Consider the following 21,788-nt stretch of genomic DNA (forward strand, 5'->3'; position numbering starts at 1 on the left):
TGCAGGTCTGTTTAAATCCCCCAGTGAAACAGACACAAATAGATTTTGCAACTCTTAACTCACTCTTAATAATAGGTGTAACTTTGTTAGAATCCATATTTTGTTGGGAGATTGTTTATTGCGATATCCGTGTAAGTCCCACCTTTCTAACTCTCTGCCTTATGCCCAGGTTTGTCTCTTTGCAGATAAGTAAGCCTGGCTACGCGAAGTTAGGATTTAGCAGTGCTAGTAAATAAAATATACTTATGGAGGGTATGCACATGCATAAAGGGAATGGCAAATCGAGTGGCAAAGCGAGTGGAAAAGTGAGTTTAACGTTTAATGCAATCAGATAAGACTTATATTTTTGGATGTATAGGCTGTCAAGACCAGAAAGTAGGTTTTTTTTTGCCACTCAGTGGGCGTTCCCACATAACCTCCGGGTATGTTGATGATGTCACGCGCATAGCCTCTATTGGTTAGCTAAAAAAAACCTGTCCAGGACAAGTACTGTGTGTGTGCGTGCGTGATGTCATGTGATGTCATGTTTATGCAGTGTCACACCATAGCCCTGGTCACTCTATAAAAGCAGCTTACATAGAACACTAGTGTTATTCAGTACGGTCCACTAGTGTTGAACAAAACACAACAAGAATAAGGTGCTTGGCGCAACAGAGTGCCTAGTGCGACAAAGTGCTTAGTGCCAGAAGTAAGATAAAAACCATATAGGAAAAACTAGCCTGGCAGAGTAATTCGTACCGGCATTAAAAAGTTCTTATAGGTGGTTACATGTTTGTGATCGTTTTAACCATTGCTTCAACTGCCCTTTAAAAGCACCGAATGTGGGGATCTCTCTAATTGAGGTAGGGATCTGGTTCCAATATTGACATCCATTTATGGAGAGAACGTTTTTACTAAAAGTAGTTTTTCTAAAATCTATTTCACAGTCTCCCCTGGATGTTGACCTAGTACTGCGTCCAATATCCCTCTTCTTGTGGATGAATTCCATAAGAGGAGGGGGAGCCAGATCATTAAGGCATTTATATTTTAAATTTCCTAAAATTTTCAAAGCTGAGAAGGTGATACTGTTCTAGGATGTTACAGTGGTGATAGGAGTTTGGTTTTTTGTCTAGTATTTTAATAGCCCTTTTAAATACCTGTTCAATGGGTTTGATGGTTGTTGTATTAGCAAAAGACGAGTTTGTAAAACAGTATTCCATGTGAGAGAAAATCATGCAATGAAGGTACGTTTTGGCTGCTTCTATTGCTAGGTAGGGTCGAATTTGTTTGAAGTTTCGCAGATTGTAATTAATAGTATTAGTTACTTTTTTTATGTGCTTCTTGAAGGTAAGATTGGAGTCCAAGATCACACCGAGATATTTGAAATGTGACACATACTCCAATTCCACCCCCTTCGAGAATACACCAGATCTCACAATGGTGACTGGTCTCTTGCTGAACAACATAAACACTGTTTTCTTCACACCAGTAAGACTCCCTAATCGGGAGATAAGCGACCGTCGGTCGCTTATCTCCACAAATAGGCCAAAAGTTTGTTTTACCAATTATCAAGACATACGGGCAGTTGACAGTTTGCCATGGTTACTCATTGAAGTTGAATCTCCATATATGGAGACATAAGTTGCTCATACCATAGCAACCATGTTTTTTACAGGGCCTGGGATTGATGACATCAGAAATCTCCATATATGGGCATGAAAGGGATTTTGTTTCTGGAAATATGTCTGTGGGGTGCCACATTTGGAATAAAACACTTACATCACACATCTGGATATCCATACAGCCCATCTAGTTTGCCTGTGTCCATTTATGCCCATATATCTGATGACATTGGGACACTGATCTCCATATATGGGCATAAAACTTATGTTAATTAGTAAAGCCTGGGGATCTCCATATATGGGCATGAGGCGTACCCTAAAAGGGCATCATCTGGGAATAGCAAATATAGTTATCCTAGAAAGTGAAAATCTTACATCAAAGGCCATAACTACCTACCTACCACCATACTGCATTCCTCATTAAACTACCTACCAGTAAGATGCCTATAGGGAGAAAAGCAAAGGGCGAGGTTGCACCATTTCTTGGTCTTCTGGCCAGTGATGTATATCGGACCATTTAACCATATATGGAGACATCTGGTACCCAAAGATATTCACAGATATGGGCTTAATATTGATGACATAAGGGATCTCCATATATGGGCGTAAAAGGGATTTGGTTCCCCTGGCATCACAGGGATCTCCATATATGGGCATAAAATGGATTTGGTTACCCTGGCAACACGGGGATCTCCATATCTCCATATATGGGCATAAAAGGGATTTGGTTCCCCTGGCATCACAGGGATCTCCATATATGGGCATAAAAGGGATTTGGTTCCCCTGACATTACAGTGATGTCAGTGGCTGGTTCTACAGAGGGGATCTCCATTTATGGGCATAAAAGGGAATGTATGTATGATGATGTCAGATATCATAGACTTCATAGGACTTTCACATAACGAATAACTGAGTAAGCATGTAAACCCGTAAAATCTATATTTGGGCATGGCTGATTTATGACCTCATCATGATGACACGAGCAAACACAGCTGAATTGTATAAATGATCAGTGCAGAAACCAACAGAAGTATTTGACCAAGACTCTTCGATTTAAACATCAACAAAGGTGTGACATTTGTTGATGGTCACAAAGGTGTGACGGACGGACGGACGGACGGACGGACGGACGGCCGGTGGAGGTTTTCATAGTAAACTGCTCCCTGACGGTCGCAATTAAGCATGAGGCAGGCGTTGCCTAGCCAGGTGTGTACCCTGTCAAGTGCACTAGTTAGACTCTCAGAGATTTGCTCAGTGGTCTTGCCATGGACAGTGATGACGGCGTCATCGGCATACATTTGTACATTGCAATCTGGGCACACATCCGGTAAATCATTGATATACCAGTAAGACTCCCTAATCGGGAGATAAGCGACCGTCAGGTCGAAGCGTGATTTTAGGGCAAAATGTGTAGGAGCAGTGTCCAAAAAATGTGTTTGAAAAAATATATGGGACAGATCCATGTTGATGACATGAGTGTAGTGTAGACATACTGTGTACCGATTTGCGTAATTTTAGGGCAAAATCTGTAGGGGCAGTGTCCAAAAATGTGTTTGAAAAAGTCGGCCTGATGGTGGCGCTATATGGGACAGATCAATGTTGATGGCATGAGTGTAGACATACTGTGTACCGATTTGCGTGATTTTAGGGCAAAATCTGTAGGAGCAGTGTCCAAAAATGTGTTTGAAAAAATGGGCCTGATGGTGGCGCTATATGGGATAGATCCATGTTGATGACATGAGTGTAGACATACTGTGTACCGATTTGCGTGATTTTAGGGCAAAATCTGTTGGAGCAGTGTCCTCGGGGTCCTCCACTAGGGGTGCGACCACTTTTGCATCCATTCTGGAGCACCAGGAGTCGGTGGTCCCTGGGAATTCCCCGTGAACAGCCCCGTTGGGGTGGTCATTGGTAATTTTAGCACTTTTTGGCGGCGGCGACAGGGGGTCCCTGGGGGTCCCTGGAGCTCCGGGGGTCCCGGGAGGGGTGGAGGTTGTGGATTGGCAGGCAAGGAGTGTGTGTGCAAAGTTTGGCATGGATTGGGGCAACGGTGGCGGAGATATGAGTTGGGGAAAAGTGTGACGTGACTGACAGACTGACAGACTGACAGACTGACAGACTGACGGACAGACTGACAGACAGCCTGTCGAGGTTTTGGTAGTAACTGCGACCTGACGGTCGCAATAAAGAAAACAATAAAGGGCCTAAGATGGATCCCTGCGGAACTCCTACTGGATTATCAACAAACGGGGACCGGACACCGTTTATCACCACACACTGTTTACGGTTTGATATGATTGTATCCAATTAATTGAATTTATGGAGAAGTTGAAGTATGATAATTTTGTGAGGAGGACGTGGTGATTCACGGTGTCAAAAGCCCATCTGAAGTCCAGAAACACAGCACCTACATATGGGTTTGTATCCAGACTGTAGTCCTTTCAATGAATACACTATTTGCCGTTTCAGTTGAGTGTTGTGTTCGAAAGCCAAATTGCATTGGATGGAGTGGTGTCTCCCCCTTATTGAGATGTTTAATCATTTGCTTGGCAACCCACTTCTCCGCAATCTTAGATAAGCTAGGGAGGATGCTGATGGGTCTGTAGTTCGCGGGGGTAACAGTTCCAACTGAGACTTCCGGATTTCCTTATCCCAAGCAACTTCCTCCACTCCCTCAGGGAGTATACCGAGGCGTTCCCAAGCCAGTGTGGAGATATAAATCTTCCATCTGGTCTTTTGTCTGCCACAGGGTCTCCTCCCAGTGGGACGTGCATCGAGGACCTTCCTAGGAAGGCGCTCAGGAGGCATCGCTATCCATACTAGATTCCCGAAGCTGAATCCTTTCCAAGTGTAGAAGCAGCGGTTCTACTCCAAGTCTCTCTCGGGGGACTGAACTTCTCACCCTATCTCTAAGGGAGATACCTGCCACTCGTCTGAGGAAACCCATTTTGTCCGCTTGCACCCGAAATAAAAATTCCCTATTCCCCATTCCATTTGTAGTTCTACACAGGTCATGGTGAGGACCAAGACAAGTGCTCTGATTGGTGTAGAACATTAGTTCTAAACCAATCAGACACATTGAAACATCTGTGTTGGTCCTCAACATGGCCGTTTTGGACTACAGATGAAACCATATTAAGGGAATTAAGTTTAATTAAAAAAAAAAAAAAAAAAAAAGATTAGGATTAATATTAAAGTGACAACTTTTACAATATGAAAGCCCTCACGCCCATATATGGACATCTCTGATGTCCTCAGTATATTATGCACATGTATGGGCATGCCCCAGACATACTTTGCCCCCTCTTGTGGTCATATATGGAGCTGACTGATGCCATGACGACAAGGACACTTGGGCAAGACGCTTATTAATTAAATCACACCTGTGTAAAGTGAGCAGTGCTAACTTCACATTGTATCACACAGGACAAACGTGCATATCTCCTTTTATGGGCTGTTTTGCCTAAAATAAGCTATGATGACTACAACTATAACTTAATGATGACAACTTGTCAACAAATACAAACTGTATACAAATGTTTAGGACTATAGTGGAAAACAGATTTTATGCTTCAGAAAACAATGCCAATCTACAAGCTTACAACTCATCGCAGCACAACGTAAGTCAAAGACTCCGTCTAAAAGGATCACACATAAAGTCCAGTGGACTTGTTTCCATTGAGGTCCTATGTATTCATTCCATCAACATAACAAAATCCTACCGGTGCAAAGTGAGCAGTGCAAACATGTCCTTATATGGGCCATTCTGTCCATGACGTCAGTTACTTTGTGTGTATAAATATACATATATGGAGATCCAGGGTAACTATTTAGCTGACAAACGTGAAACTTGGAGCGGTTTGCACCGCTCACACATACAATTCACACGCCCTAAGGGAGAGAAGCGACCGCTAGGTCCAACTGAAACAACATAGCTTGAAAATACAGCCAAATATCTAAATTTGATCGATTTAGAGATTGTGTCTGACAACCTGGGTTACTTTAGTAACCTTTACATTATTATTAGTCTCTGAATGTCTGACAGCCAGCCAGAAAATAGACCATCTACAAAAACTAAAAAATAATACCTGTGAATTCAATTCTCCATGAGGTGAGTAATCAATAGAAGGACAAAAAAAATAACCCTAACTTACTCTGGAGAGGAGGGGAATGACTTCAATTATCAGCAAACCCATATAAGGACAATTTACAAATGACATTAGGGATCTCTATATATGGACATAAATGGGACAAGGACTGGCACATACAGAAAACTCCATATATGAGCATGAACGGGACAAGGGCTGACACGTACAGATATCTGCATATACGGGTTTATCAGCATGCCCATGCTTATACTGCTTATACTTAGATGTCCATATATGGGCATAAAAGGGACAAGGACCGATACGGTATCTCCATAAATAGGCATGACAGGGACAAGCGCTGAAAGGTACAGAGATCTCCATATAAGGGCATATAAGCATGCCCATTCTTGTACTGATGACATCTAGGAATTCCATATAACCTGGCCACGACATGCGCTGTTCGTTGGCTTAACGGAAGTTCTTGAATTTGGCGTAAGTTTTGCTTTGAGGGAAGTTACGTCTCGAGGTCCAGGTCTGTTTACATCCCCCAGTGAAACAGACACTGTAGATTGCAGCTCTTAACTCACTCTTAATAATAGGTGTAACTTTGTTGGAATCCATGTTTTGTTTGGATATTGTTTATTGCGATATCTGTGTAATTCCCACCTTTCTAACTCTCTGACTTATGTCGCACCCAGGTTTTTTTTCCGCAGATGAGTAAGCCTGGCTACGCGAGGTTAGGATTTAGGAGTGCTAGTAAATAAAATATACTTATGGAGGGTATGCGCATGCATAAAGTGAATGGCAAATTGAGTGTCAAAGTGAGTTTGATGTTGTTTAATGCAATCAGATAAGACTTTTAATTTTGGATGTATGGGGCTGTCAAGGCCAGAAAGTATTTTTTTTTACCATTCAGTAGGCGTCCCCGCATAACTTCTGGGTATGTTGATGATGTCACGCGTATAGCCTCTATTTATTAGCTAAAAACAACCTGTCCAGGACAAGTATTGTGTGCATGCGTGATGTCATGTGATGTCATGTTTATGCAGTGTCATACCACAGCCTGGTCACTCTATAAAAGCTGCTTACATAGAACACTAGTGTTGAGTGAGAGACAGACAGAGACATGTTTCACTACACAGTGGCCAAGATCAAAGGACCAAAGGGATTTGTTGCTGCCGTAGCGATTGGACATAAAGTTTATGCCTTCATTAACTCCTACTGGAACAGCTGTGATCATATTGATGTGCATGTCTTCAACACAGTGTCTTTAGTCTGGAGGAAGTGGCTGCCAGACACACCTGGAAGGGGAGAGTACCACCTTGAGGTTCCGTCCAAGCGCTCCGGCCACACAGCTGTGCTGGTAGGAGATATCGTCTACATCTGGGGAGGGTGTACTCACCCAGTTTACGGCAACGTGCTTTATGCATTTGATGTCGACGCCCACACATGGTTCGAACCCAGGGTTTCTGGGTCTGTTCCAGAGGGGAGGTACGGCCACTCAGCCTGTGCCTTGGGGAAGGTCATGTTTATCCATGGAGGAAGGAACCAGCTGGCTGGATATACTAATGACACGTACAAGTTGGACACCACCATAATGGTCTGGGATTTAATTATCACCAGAGACACTACAGCACCTGCTTCAGCATGGCACTCTGCCACCATCATTGGGAGAAAGATGTTTGTATTTGGGGGCTGTGGGGAACAGGGGGGGAGGTACCGCCTCTACAACTCCATCAGAGTGTTTGACACAGAGACCAACTGCTGGATGAACCCTAACCCTTCTGTAAAGCTCCTTCCAGAAAGACGCAGGAATCATTCAGCCTTTACCTACAATGGAGAGCTGTACATATTTGGAGGTGTGAACTCTAAGTCTCTCAAAGATCTGTGGAAATTCTGTCCAGAGACCTTCTCTTGGAAGAAGGTGAAGCCCAAGGGGAACGGCCCGTTATGGATGATTGGTGGCTGCTGTTCCATGATGGGAGATCATGTCATCCTCTTTGGAGGATACAGGGATGGCCTTTTTATCTTAGACTTGAGTCCTAGTCTGAAGACTTTATGTAAGCTGGCAGTTATTCAGTACGGTCTGGAGCAGTCTGAACTCCCACGGGACATCAGACGGGAACTGGCAGCCATGATAAATAAGAAAGACCAACAACTTTAGGATAGGGCTTTACCATTTTGCCGAAAAATACAATCCCTGATTTTTCTCTGAATTATAATTTTTTTGCTAAAAGGAACACACTATTTCATACATTTCATACAGATTTAATAGTCGGGTGGGATTTAAAAAAGATGTGATTGTTAGAGGCATTTGGGAGTAAAAGTGGGGTACCAGGCCATTTTACATAATTCAAGGGTGCCGAATCTGAAAAACCGGGTACCCAAGCTAAATTACCACCTAATTTGCATATCCAAGTGGCTGCCACATTATACATTTTATACTATTCATTCAAGGGATATTTCTAATTCAAGATTTTGGTAATTTTATCGTATAATCAGGCTTTTGGGAACACCCAGGACAGTTTTTGAGTTGCTTGGTTCAGTTTAGATTTAGATATTTCATATTCATTTTATCAGCCACGCCCCCTTCCTATACAAACCCATTGTAACGTTAAACTCCATTTTAACCATGATAGATTTAATGAAAAAACCTGTCCTTTTTTCTGGTGACTCCTGACGCCCTCCTAATACCTGAGCAGGTTGTTTTCTCGATAACTCTTTTCATTTATTTGTAATAATAATTTTATTGTGTTTATTTATTTTTTTCCCCAAAATTATTGAAAATAAACAAAAAAAGTAATCGAAAAAATGCTACCTGTTCGTGTATTAGAAGAGCATCAGGAGTCACCAGAAAAAAGGATATGTGTTTTCATTTAATCTATCATGGTTATTTAAAATTAAGTCCCTTTCAATAACTCTGTAACAAGGCAAACCAAACTGACAAATAAATTGTCCATTTCTATGTTATGAAGGTCAGACAATGTGATTAAGGCATTCTTAATGTAATTAGGGTTAAGTCTACTCCAAAAAATGCAAATTAGGGGGCAACAGAAAACGGTTTAGTACTCAAAGGGGTCCACACACTTCCCCTCATTTTTTCTGTTCTTTTCTACTTATAAGTATATTTGGCATCCCTAGCACATCTAAAATACAGAAGTATATGCTCACATAATAAGTAGGCTGTCCATTTGACCCCTGGCCCCTGGTGACCCAAAATACATGGAAGTGAATGGAGTGGCAGTCCATAAATACTGTAGTGCCATGGCGATTTCTGCCTTGTTTAACTCACCCCTAGAATGAGTTACAGACACAAAACTGGTATTGACACCTGGGTCCAGTGCCCTTGAACTATTTAAAGTGTGAACCAAGACGGTGAGTGGTTCCTGGGCCGAGTTATAGGAGACGGATCCTTCAGATACTTCAGATCTTGGCATTCTCCTGGTTGCGATAGCGTGCATTGGGCGGTAAGAGAAAACTCCACACACTCTTGCTCATTTCTGAATAGAAATTCCATATATTCACTGTCTCGTATCCTACCCTAGGAAACCTCATGGCTGTGAGCCGTCCTGGCAAAAAGGAGGAGAAGGAAATGGACTGGACTGGAGAGCTTTGGAGCTGAGGCTCGGCCCCCCCTTAGTTGAGAAATACAGCGAAGACAGACTGTATTGGAAACGGTTGAGCTAAGACACGCATCCCCCTTATTTTGAGTACGATACTCACCCCTTACTTTAACAACAGAACGCCCGAGAGCTCCCTAGCCCCTGGGCTCCTTATTCCCCTTTATTATTTAAGTTTAGCGTGAGAGGGAGCTGCTCAGGCTTATTCACCTGGAAGTGAGAGGAAGAAAGACTTTAGTTTATGCCTCAGCGGAAAGACCAAGACTAACGCAGTTTGCCTTAAACCTGATCTTTTTGTTTGCCGGCAGCACCGGCCCTTTTGACTCTGTAACCAAAAAGCTGTAATAAAGGTGCCTGATGGCTTGCATCTAGAACTGTGTTGTGTATTGGTTTGGTCCAGTTAATCCTGTGTTCACCACAATATATAATGGCACAATGCGACATAGCTCTGTTCCCCATTTTCAACAGTTTTTATTATATTTTGACACATGCTTTGGCAATGTAAACGTATGTTTTCTCATGCCAATAAAGCTCCTTTGTATTGAATTGCTTATTGCAAATCGCTCTGGATTAAGAACGTCAGCTAAATGCCTAAATTGAAAACCGTTGTGTGCGCGCGTGCATGTGTGTGCGCGTGTGTGTGTACCGTGTGTCCGTTGAGCAGGCGGATCACGGGCGTCAGCAGGGTCTGGATGACGGGGGTCCCGTGGAGGAAGTGGGCGTCGGCACACTGGCTGTGTTCACACAGGGTCCGCAACACGCCCAGGACCAGAGAGGAGGGGGAGAGGGGGTCTGCACACACACACACACACACACACACACACACACACACACAGACACACACACACACACACACACACACACACACACACACACACACAGGGTCTACATAAGGAGCCCAGTTCTCCAGATTTAAACCCATTTAGGCCTAGGATTATTGACTGCTTTAATTATTGAAAAATAGCAGATATACAAGCTCACAGCGCGGCTGTGAGCTTGTAGATCTGCTATTTTTTTGAAAAATCGTGAAAATTAGAATTTTGACCCGATTCTATAAGTGTCTTTTGAAGGTTTTTTGAAAAACCTATGTTTCTATGTCAGCAATCTGGCCAGCCATCGTCAAAGAAAAGGTCCTTTTCACTTAACTGGAGCTCAGTTAGTCTGTTCTTGAGAGACTACTATGTCAGTGGTTCTCAAACCTTTTCATGTGAAGGACCCCCAAAATGACATGTATTTGGCCACGGACCCGCATCTCAAAATATTTAGTCCCAGGGACCACCCAGAAGCAAAATTTGAGTTACAAACGTTTTCTTTGAAAATACATACTGTAAATTCAAAGATTTGCACACATTTTCACGACTTTTTCAAAAATAGCTGATCTACAAGCTCGCAGCACGGCGCGCTGTGAGCTTGTATATCTGCTATTTTTCTCTGGTTAAAGCATTTAATTTTAGGCCTAAATGGGTTAACATGAAACAAACCCGGAAATGGAGCCTGCGTTAGTTCTTTTATTTGTGGAAGGCAGGATGCGTTGTTAGCTTATTCCCCGGACCCCCCCCTGGTCATTCATTTGTCAGTACGTTGATTCACTCACACTCCCACAGTGCTGTCTGTCACTCCTCATTCATTCTCATTCGGTCAGAGCTCTCGAGTATACGCCCCGCTACCCACAGTGCATCTCAGGCGGTACATTTAAGCAGTCTCTATTCTCGGCTCAGTCTTCGTGTAGCCACCACGCTGAACGGTCAGCTGTCAGCGTTTAAGCCACATTCAACCCAGACATACAGTGTTCAAGCAGCTCGTCAGCAGATGAGAATTCAGGCGCGGTACGTTCTCTTACTCACCCTTCTCCTGTCCAAGACCATGTCCCTCGTCCTGGATGAGTCCTTTTCAGAGGAGGGTGAGGACGACCCCATCCTGGACACCCAGATGGAACCCCAGCAAGGTCAGCTCGTTCCAGAGCCTCCAGAGTCTGAGGCAGAAAGCACGCAGTCCAAGGGCCGACGCAGCGCTCGCCTCGCGGGGAAAAACACGCCTCCCCCGCTAGCCATTAAATCCTGGCCAGTGGCGAAGATTTTGGAACAACTTTTCCTGGTCGGTGTTCAACCTCCAATGGGCATATCCCATAAAGAACTGTTTACGTTCTTCTGCCATCATCAGGCGGGCGGTTCCGGTACCACCCCTCCCGACGCCGCCCCACCTAGCCCCGCCCCGCCGAGGAAAGCCAAATCCAAGACCAAGCACGTTGATCCGAGCCACCAACCAGCGCCCAAAAGGGCTTAAACGGCCGTCGTTCCCAACCCCCCCCCCTTGCTGATCCAGTCCTCGACGCCCTCAACTCCATCCAGGCCTCTTTACAGACGATGGATTCCAGGATCCTAACTTTGGAGAACAGCGGTGCCAGTAGCAGCAGCGAGCACGCCATTCTTGAGCAGCTGGGTCCTTGCTCCACGGACGCGCACACTGATGACGTCATCACTCCCGTCCAAGGGTCTTTCCAAACTGCGCCCCAGAGGATTCTGGGACCTGCAGTTCCAGCGGCGTCTGTGGGAGTTCCATTCTTCTCTCCAGCGGCCGCTATCTCCAACAACCTGAGGGGGCAAATCCTAGCAGGTAATGACGTGAACCTTGTCAAGATCTTGTTAAGTTCTTCCGAAACGGGGCTCGGAGAAAAACGAATTATTGACTGTGGCGACATCACCATGTGCCTTAAAGATAGCGACCCAAGACTGTCCAAGAACTTGACCATGACCGAGTTTAACGTGGCTTTCGGAGTCTACAGGGATGTGATGTGCGAAGTACACCCAGAGAGAAGAGCAGAGCTAGACACTTACCTGGCCATCATTTCTGACTTGTCGTTATCCTATGGGGGATCATTATTTTATGAGTACCATAAATCTTTCTCTGCCAAAGCTGCATCCTTCATTCAAAAATTTAATCAGCGCCTCGACTGGTCCATGGTTGATTTGGCCTTAATAAGCAGGCATTTCACAGGGCATCGCTCCTTGTCCTGTACCGTGTGTGGCTCATTCACTCACCAGAGCGGGTTCTGCTCAAGAGCGGTCCCTCTTCGCAGCCCCGAAGTGAAGCCCGAGCCAGGTCCCCAGGTGAATAAGGGAAAAAAGCCTCCAAATATCTGCTATAGTTTCAATGAAAGCGTATGCCGCTATTCTAATTGTAAATTTCTACATACTTGCAGCTTTTGCGGAGACAGCCATCCCAAATTCATCTGTCCCCGCCGCAGACACCCGAAAAAATGAATAAACCAACAACTCCTGTGAACATTCCTGAGCTCAGGAAAGCTCTATCCAAGCATCCAGACCGTTGTTTTGTGTTTTATTTGTTATCTGGTCTCATTCATGGCTTCTTTGCAGGATTGTGTAGTCTGCCCTCTAAGACCTTTATTTGTAAAAATCTGCTATCTGCTAAGTGTGAGCCAGAGGTCGTAGATAAATTAGTGGCTAGGGAGGTCGAGAAGGGATATATGATAGGTCCATTCGATGACCCCCCATTTCCAATCTTTAGGATAAACCCAATAGGTGTCGCTACGAGGAAGTATTCGGGGAAAAAGCGCATGATCATAGACTTGTCTAGCCCTCACGATGACAGCGAGGTTAGCATTAATGACCTAATTCCCTTGGCCCCGTTTTCACTATGTTATGCTACCGTCGATCAGGCAATCAATCTAATTAAAAAAGCGGGGAAAGGCGCCTGGCTAGGGAAGGCTGATATTACAGATGCATTCAAGACCATGCCGCTCCACCCCTCTCAGTGGCACTTGTTCGGCGTTAAATGGCGAGGGAAATGCTACTTTGCAGTTAGACTCACATTTGGGTGCCGCAGCAGTCCTAATATATTCAACACGCTTTCAGAAGCGCTGTGCTGGATTTTGTTAAATACATACAGGCTGCCATTCATTATCCACCTACTGGATGATTTTCTAGTGATCGATCCCCCCAATTCTAAACCAGACCACAGCATTAAGACAGTGAAGGAAGTGTTTGGCAAATTGGGCGTTCCCCTATCCAACGAGAAAACTGTGGGCCCTGTTAAAAAACTAGAGTTTTTGGGAATTGACTTGGATACGGAGCTAATGCAAGCATCTCTCCCCTCCGAAAAATTGGAGCGCATTAGGGAGGTTATGCAGCATTTCATCCATGTAGGAGCGGTTTCTAAGAGGGAGTTGCTGTCTTTATTAGGGCACCTCAACTTTGCCATGCGCATCATTCCCCAGGGGCGCTCTTTTATAGCAAGACTGCTCGACCTCGCAAAGTCCGTGGATAGGCTTAATGAGCAAGTTTATTTAGATGAGGGTTCCAGATCTGACTTAAGATTTTGGTCTCTGTTGTGCAATCAGTGGAACGGCATTTCTTTTTTTTATCATGATGAACTTGAATCATCTGTCGCGCTGGGCTTCTATACAGACGCAGCCCCCTCCATCGGGTTCGGAGGTTACTTTAACAAAGAATGGTTCGCCGGTGCATGGCCTAAAGGATTTCTCATTAGGGCAAAAAACGACTTATCCACAGCATTATTCGAGCTGTACCCCGTCGTTGTTGCCTCCATTCTATGGGGAAACAAGTGGGCAAGGAAGCAAATAATTGTGTTTTGCGATAATGAAGCAACTGTCCACATCATTAACAAAGGCCGCTCCGCTATCCCCATTATTAATAGTCTCGTTAGGAGACTAACGTGGACAAGCGTGCTGGGGAGTTTCACTCTCCGAGCAGCGCACATTCCCGGGTTGGATAACAAAATCGCTGACGCACTATCCCGTTTTAAATTTCAGGAGTTCAGGGACCTGTGCCCCGACGCAGCGCCGTCCAGTTTGGTGTGCCCAACTTTCGACCAAATCCTACTAGATTAGACGAACGTCTACAGGCTTATATGATCTCAGCATCTCATTACATGAGATTGGGCCTCTCCGCTAATACATTAAAAGCTTATGATGCTGCTTGGTCTCTTTTCACTTCTTTTTGTGCAGCCTTTTCAGTCTCTATTTTCCCCGTTAATGTTCCCATAATTTGTGCCTTCATAGTCCACTGTGCAGAGTCAAAAAGACTCCAGCCGTCATCAATCAAAGCTCTGGTAGCGGGTGTTCAATTTAATTTAAGATGCCTAGACCCATCTGTCAGTAGCCTGCTCGGAGATTCTTCAATTAAGCTCCTCTTCAACGGACTAAAGAAGGCGCATCCACAAGGCAATGATAAAAGACTTTCTCTTACCCTTTCTCTGGTGCACAAGTTGGTTTCCCACTTAAGAGCAGGGTGTTTCGGTCCATTAGTGGACACCCTCCTGGAAGCAGTCTTTCTATTGGCTTTTTACGGGTTTCTCAGATGCGGGGAATTCACCACCAGCACGGAAAGCTATAACCCCTTGCATGACCTGTCATTTTCTGATATTTCCTTCCAGGCTCACATGTTTTCCGTTGATCTTAAGCACTCTAAATCAGTTAAGCATTCTAAAGGGGTCTCAATTTCCATTGTAAGAACTGATACTGCTTTTTGTCCATTCTCCTCCATGTCCCGTTACCTGCGATGGCGGCCAAACGCTGGTGGGAGTGAACCCCTGTTCGTCACAGACGCCGGGAGAGCCATGTCAAGGCCTTGGTTCGCTGCCAAGCTGCGCTCAGTGTGCGAAAGATGTGGACTCTGCCCCAAGCTGTACACGCCTCACTCCTTTCGGATCGGCGCTGCTACCTCGGCAGCACCTCTCGTGCCAGCATCCACTCTGAAAGCCATGGGTCGTTGGTCATCGGCAGCCTATGAACGCTATATCCGTTTAAAAGTGGACGATATTCTCTCAGCCCAAAAGGCAATGAGTGTTTAAGTGATCCGGAATAAAGTCAAGAATAGCATTATTCATTCCTCATTCATTTCGTTCTATTATCAAGAGTGGCACCATTGTTAGTATTCACTATTCATTCGTATTCTTGTATTCCCATCAAGTGTTACTATAGGCTCCTGCCGGAGCTGCAGGTCGGGGGGTGCTTATTATACTGTTATTAAGGTTTGGCAGGTTAAGATGCATGTTGCAGCAGGTGGGCAATGGCGGTAGCATTAATGGTAAGATGCTACGTGCATCAGGTAGGCTATGCCAATGGTGCATAAGGGTAGTGGTGATGCTGGGTGCATCAGGTTGCCATGGTGCTAAGGTTATGGCGATGTCATGGTGCACACAGTCACATGGTAGGTCTAGCATGGGTAATCCACTAAGTAGAATATTCCCTCTATATCAGAATTCTCACTGGGTAAGAGTTTTGCCGACTGCTCATATAGACGTTCTGCTCGGTCAGGTCTCCTCACATTGTCATGAGAACGGGTTCGCTTGGTTGCCATCATATAGAGGGAATTAGACAGCCTGTCTATTCACATAGCAGTTCACACCTTAGGACATCACAGTGAACCCGAAACCCCGGTTCCTAGGGTTCGCACGCTGTAAGGATTTTATTAAATCACATTTCAGCGATGCTCAGTCAAACATTCTCATTTAGAGTTGGTGTAGCTCTGTTACGTGATCACTGCCGTGATCGCATGTTGGGGATTATCAGATTATGGCTCATGTTCGAGCAGATAGTTTGATTATCACAGCAGAGCTACATCTTATTGGTTTGATGTAGCTCGGTTATGTGATCACTGCCGTGATCGCATGTTGGGGGTTATGATATATCAGATTATGGCTCATGTTCGAGCAGATAATTTGATTATCAAAGCAGAGCTACATCGCCAAGCTAAAGATGCAATATCATTGCATGTATGGTTATATCATTGCAATAAATGGTATGGTTAAACTTAATTGGTGTCGTTCATCCTGAGCTGAAACATATAAAAGAACTAAAGGTTCCTACGATTGGCCGATAGTGACGCTGTTTCCCCCCCGGCTGGTATCAAAAGGAATATGTTCTCCATTGGACCCCATTCATTTCCCCCCAACTTTACATTAGATTTTCTTACCTTAATAAACATTGTCATAAATACTTTGTGGTTCCTGTCGCTAGTTTAAAGCCTCGTTTCAATCACCATGATATGTGTTTTGTGAAAATATGGTCCAACTCATTTTATAATTGATGTTAAAGCACGGTATGCTCATATGGACTGTAGAAAATAGGTGCATCCTGCCCTCCTTCTACTTCGTCTGTTTTATTTCCGGCAAGCTCCCGTGTATCCCTGCGGTTGCGCATGACCGTTGGCAGCCAATCGCATTCCTTGGGTACCATTAATACAATGACGGCGACACCCATACAAGGGCAAAAAAAAGCTTCATTTTGGCCCTGATAGAAACTACGTCATCACTTCCCATCGTCCATATTTTCTACGTTCTATGATCTACACAAATCATGTTTACCTGAAATTATGATAACTAAGCTCAGCCGCCCGGGTCGGAGCCTGGCATGCTTGGAAATTATGTAAATAGGGAATGAATGCCCCACCTTTATGCAAACACCATTATACCTGTTGTCATAGGACCCGTTGTGTGTGCATTTATGCCCATATATGGAGATATCTGTGTATGTGTGCGTCCATTTTATGCCCATATATGGACATATCTGCATCTGTCTGGGTCCCTTTATGCTCATTATCCTAAAGGAGTTTGCTATAAACAATGTTGTCAGTAATGTCCTTGTCATTATCCACAATGAAAACTTTTACAACCTCTGGAGAAGGCTGTGTAGAGTTGGCCATGAGCAAACACAGGTTGAGTAGATGCCAACTCGTTCGTTCTCTTGGCCCTGACTAGGCCTGTCAGAATGAAATTCGTTTTTCGACTATAATTCGAATATTAAAGAAATGGATGAAAGTCGAATACTTCAATTACTATTCGAAATGTAAAAAAAAAAAAAAAGGTTATATAAAAAAAAGAAGTAAACAAAAAACGTTTTTCCTGACCTCCCATTGCGAAAATAAATGCTTTCATCAAGTCACAAATGATCAACAATTACGTTTGTACATGGCATGCACTGCAGTGGACACAGAGAAAGTTATGCCACAGCACTTTGTGTGTGTGAGACACCCGACACCACCGTTTGCATCGCTGCAGTCCGGACTCGAGCCCTCTCCTCTGCCCCTCTCCTCTCCTTTCTTCATTGTATTAGCTGGTTAGCTACTTGGCTATTTCTCCTGCTGTTTCCAAGCTTCAGTTGAAAGTAACATTTAAGAAACTTATGACAACAGCGGACAGCCAAAGACTAATGTAATATTTGTCTGTCAGTAACGTAGAGGAGCTGGCTTTTATGCTCTCTGCTCTTCTCTCTCGTTGCACTGTTCTGTTCTGGTAGACTGGTACACTGGGAAGACACGCTGTCTAAACAAGCTATTTAGCTGCTACAAGCCCACAGCCTGTCAATGATGCAATGTAATTAGGGCTTGTAGCTTAGCTTTTTTCCCCAGCCTGTTATAGCATCTGAATTTGCGCACATAATGTGCTTATTATTTTACAACTATACATTTTATAAAAAATATATATATAAAAAATGAAAAAAAAAAAACAAAAAAAAAAAACTATACATTTTATATATTATATAACATATTCGACTATTTTCGAAAAATTATAGAAATGAATGAATGAAATTCGAATGGGATTTTAGAGGCAGACTGACAGCTCTAGCCCTGACCCTTATTGATGGTAACAGAGAAAGCTAAACGGATAGGGAACTGTCGTCTAATGAAGGTGAAAGGAAGCTCACCTCTGTCACCCTAACCCTAACCCATTCTTGGTAGGAAGATGGTTTCACTCCTTTGTGCCTACTACAATCTCACACTCAATGACTCTGTTCATCATTTGCATTACCACCATTCTGGTGCCATTCTTGAGAGTGCCTGCTTGCAGGTTTCTAAGCAGCATGAGGTCGTCCAGGTCCACATATGGGGCTTGTGAGGTCAGACTTAATGAGATGTTTCGGGTATCTCCATATATGGATTTCAACATTCAATATGTAGCCATGGTAACCTGTCAACTGCCCCACCCTTTAATGCAAACCCCATGTACCTGTTGTCATAGGATCCGTTTGACCATCTGTTTGCCTGTGTCCATTTATGACCATATATGGAGATATCTGTATCTGTCTGTCTGCATCCATTTTATGCCCATATGGAGATCTCTGCAGACACAGTGCCGGGTCCAGAAAACACTGATGTCAGACATTAGCTCTGCATACGGAGATTCCGAAACTTTCGCGCCGGTTCCGTAAAACTGCGTATCGGGTCGGGTCGAGGCCGGGCACTACAATCCCTGCTGCGGTCTGAGCTATCTGTGTGCGAAATTTGGAGTCTGTAGCACCAACCATGTGCTGTGAGGGCTCTTTCATGCGATTCGGACTCAAATTCCGAACCTTTCGCGTAGGTTCCGGTAAACCGCATATCGGGTCGGGTCGAGGCCTAGCTAAGAACGTAGGCAAAGAGCTGAGCTATCTGTGTGTGAAATTTGGAGTCTGTAGAACCAACCATGTGCTGTTAGGGGTCTTTCGTGCGATTGGCCCAATTTGGCCTCGGCTTCAATTAGTAGTCAGGATTAACATATTAACTCACTTAGCGCCGAGCGACTTTCGGGGCGACTAACTAATGATGGCGTTTAGTGCCGAGCGACTCGGAGCGACTTTTATATAAAAGCATTGTTTAAGCTTTTAATTTGGGTTGATAGACGGAGCGGAACGGTTAGCTTACCTTCGACTAGCATACAGATGAAAACCGTGAAAGAAAAGGATACGATTATGACGTCACCTTTAAGCCATAGCTTCCTGTTTACGTAGGCCTCTGTTAGCCGCTAGGCTCAATGCAAACCATCCGACCCTCACGTAGCTTCACTAGGTCGGATTTTGATTCGGAAACTTTCTGTGTGGCATCTATATACGTTCCGATGCCCATACCAATGGTGGTTTGAGACGATCAAGCACGAATTGAGCAGTATTGAGCTCAAATGGCGGCCCGCGGCCTGTCCATTGAATGTCAATGGAGAGCATGTCATTGTACCATCCTGTTATGTCATGAACCTTGTTTTTTATTCTGACTTAACATGGGACCATACAAAGTCTATGGGCTATGGCTCACTCTAGTGGTCATCTTGTGGTATCCGCATGTAACGTGCATCTGTTATGTAATGTGATTTTGGGGATTCAATATAGCTATTTCCTGGCGTTATAAGCGCAGATTCATATTGAAATCTGGCTCGCTCGGCGCTAAGTGAGTTAATTAGCATATTAATTAACATTATATTAATGGTGTTTACCTGAGTCAGGGTGTTGGAACATTATGTTAATGAGGATCACCAGCAGGTCTGTCAGACTGACTGGATCTGAAACATAAAAATAATATATTGTAACAGTAATCAGTGCTATATAGCAGGGCTGCCCAAAAGGTACATTGTAATCTAGCAGTAGATCACAAATCTAGCAGTAGGCTGTGATCTACTGCTCCATATGACACCACATGACATTTCCCCAACATTAAGTAGTTAAAATATAAAGAAAAATATAAAGAAAAATCACAAAACCTCTCTTTTATGCTTGAAGCGAGCCCACAATTGTTTCGAAGGAACAATATGTTCTAGTTCACCTCTCCACATGGTAACTAGTTTAACTAGTATAGTGCACCTCTACACATGGTAACTAGTTTAACTAGTAACTTGTTTACCTCTACACATGGTAACTAGTTTAACTAGTAACTTGTTTACCTCTACACATGCTGACGGTAACGGGGAACAGTTTCCTGCCATCGGCGTAAACCATGAGTTTTCCCAGAATGCACAGGGAGTGGACGAAGTAGGCGTAGTCGATCTCTGGACCGCTGTAGACGCTGCGCTGCACCGAGGCTGGAGAGAGCACACGCACACGCACACGCACACACACACACACAGTTACTTAGGGAAAGGAAATCAGTTACCATACCTTTAAAATATAAAAAAAGGATAAAACATGTCTGTCTGTCTGTCTGTCTGTCTGTCTGTCTGTCTGTCTGTCTGTCTGTCTGCCCCCCCCCCCCTCTCTCTCTCAAAACAATTGAAAAAAGGTTTCCATCACACAAAGATTTGGAGGCCCCCCTGTAGTAACTCTGAGGGGTCCCGGACCCCATGTTGAAGACACCTGGCATGGAGATTCTATTGACATAAACTATAATCATGCTAGTTACATATATCATAAGTATATTATATACAGTATTTTTGTGTAACTAGAAAATATTGTTCCTTCGAAACAATTGTGGGCTCGCTTCAAGCCAGAAAACATTGGATATGAAAGTACAAAATGTCAAGATCGCAGGCAGTGCTCTCTTTGACGTTACTGACGTCAAAGATTGGTCCATTTTGTTCCAAAAATGTGTTGTGCAAAAGTTGACCCGCTGGTGGCGCTATAACAGGCCAATGTGAGAAGGGTGGTATCTGTTCCTTGACCTATTGGGAATGTGCTTGCAAAATTTCAGGCACATTGCAGGCTGTGTTCATGATTTGAGGTGTTTTTGGCTTTGGCCACTTTATCGCTGCTTCCAGCTATATTTATTATTATTTTTATTTTTTTTGTGTGTGCGCACTTCATAGGCATATTAGATAAAGGTCCTTAGATTGTGTGTAGAATGTATCATGCAAATTGCAAAAAAAATCCTAACGGGTTTAAGCGTTTCACAAACTGCTCAAAATGATATAGCGCCCCCCTTTGGCCAATTGGGGTAAGATTGGTTTTAGTGATATTTGGACTAACACTCAACATCTTTGCCAAATGCCATGAACATGTTACTTTGCATGTATGATTTAGAGGCAGAAGAATAATTTGCATAAAACTGCAATATTCATTGAATTATTTAAAAAAGTATGTTTAAATTTTAAAGAAATCCGATCCGACAGATCTTTAGATATCGGTCCAAAGTTCACGTAAAAAAAGTTTTGTGCACGTGACGCGAAAATTCCAGAATAAAAGCGGGTTTACGCGTTTTACAAACTGCTCAAAATGGCGGAAAATCGAAGGGCGGAGCTTACTTAAAAACGACACAGATGTCTTCCGCTTGAGTCAAAGCACGCGTGTAACAAGTTGCATGTCTTAAAACGAAACGAGTCATGACTTTTGCCCGTTTGAAGTTTGAATTTTCAAACGCTTCGTATAGCGCCCCCCTTTGGCCGATTGGAATAAAATTGGTTACTTTGACTAACCCTCTACATCTTTGCCAAATGCCATGAACGTGTAACTTTGCATGTATGATTTAGAGGCCGAAGAATAATTTACATAAAACCGCAATATTGATTGAATTATTAAAAAATTATATTTCACTTTAAAAGAAATCCGCGAAGACAGTTTGACCGTATTGGTCCAAAGTTCATGTGAAAAAAGTTTTGTGCGCGTAACGAAAAAAACCCAGGAGGAGATAGATTTTTACTGTTTTTCATATTATTCTGAATTGTGGGAGACCTAAAGGTCAGAGGTCAAAAGTTAGAGGGTAAAAGTTGTTCGGCATGAGGAGACGCATAAGTGTATACAGGTTTCATGGCTGTACCTCAAACTC

At 43.8% G+C, this 21,788-nt stretch overlaps 1 protein-coding gene across 1 annotated transcript in view; it reads right to left on the reverse strand.

The window, feature by feature from the left end:
• Window positions 1–21,788, reverse strand: part of LOC308300770 (protein broad-minded-like) — an 86,971-nt gene that overhangs the window by 51,526 nt on the left and 13,657 nt on the right. Inside the window, exons 12-15 of the mRNA XM_080744671.1 lie at window positions 19,975–20,101; window positions 19,531–19,596; window positions 14,842–14,860; window positions 9,956–10,043 (exon numbers count right to left, since the gene is read on the reverse strand). Coding sequence (XP_080600797.1) covers window positions 9,956–10,043; window positions 14,842–14,860; window positions 19,531–19,596; window positions 19,975–20,101 — 300 coding nt within the window. The remainder of the gene's footprint in view (window positions 1–9,955; window positions 10,044–14,841; window positions 14,861–19,530; window positions 19,597–19,974; window positions 20,102–21,788) is intronic.

This window comes from Nannobrachium achirus, assembly GCF_963921795.1.
Source record: "Nannobrachium achirus genome assembly, chromosome: 16".
NCBI lineage: Eukaryota > Metazoa > Chordata > Actinopteri > Myctophiformes > Myctophidae > Nannobrachium > Nannobrachium achirus.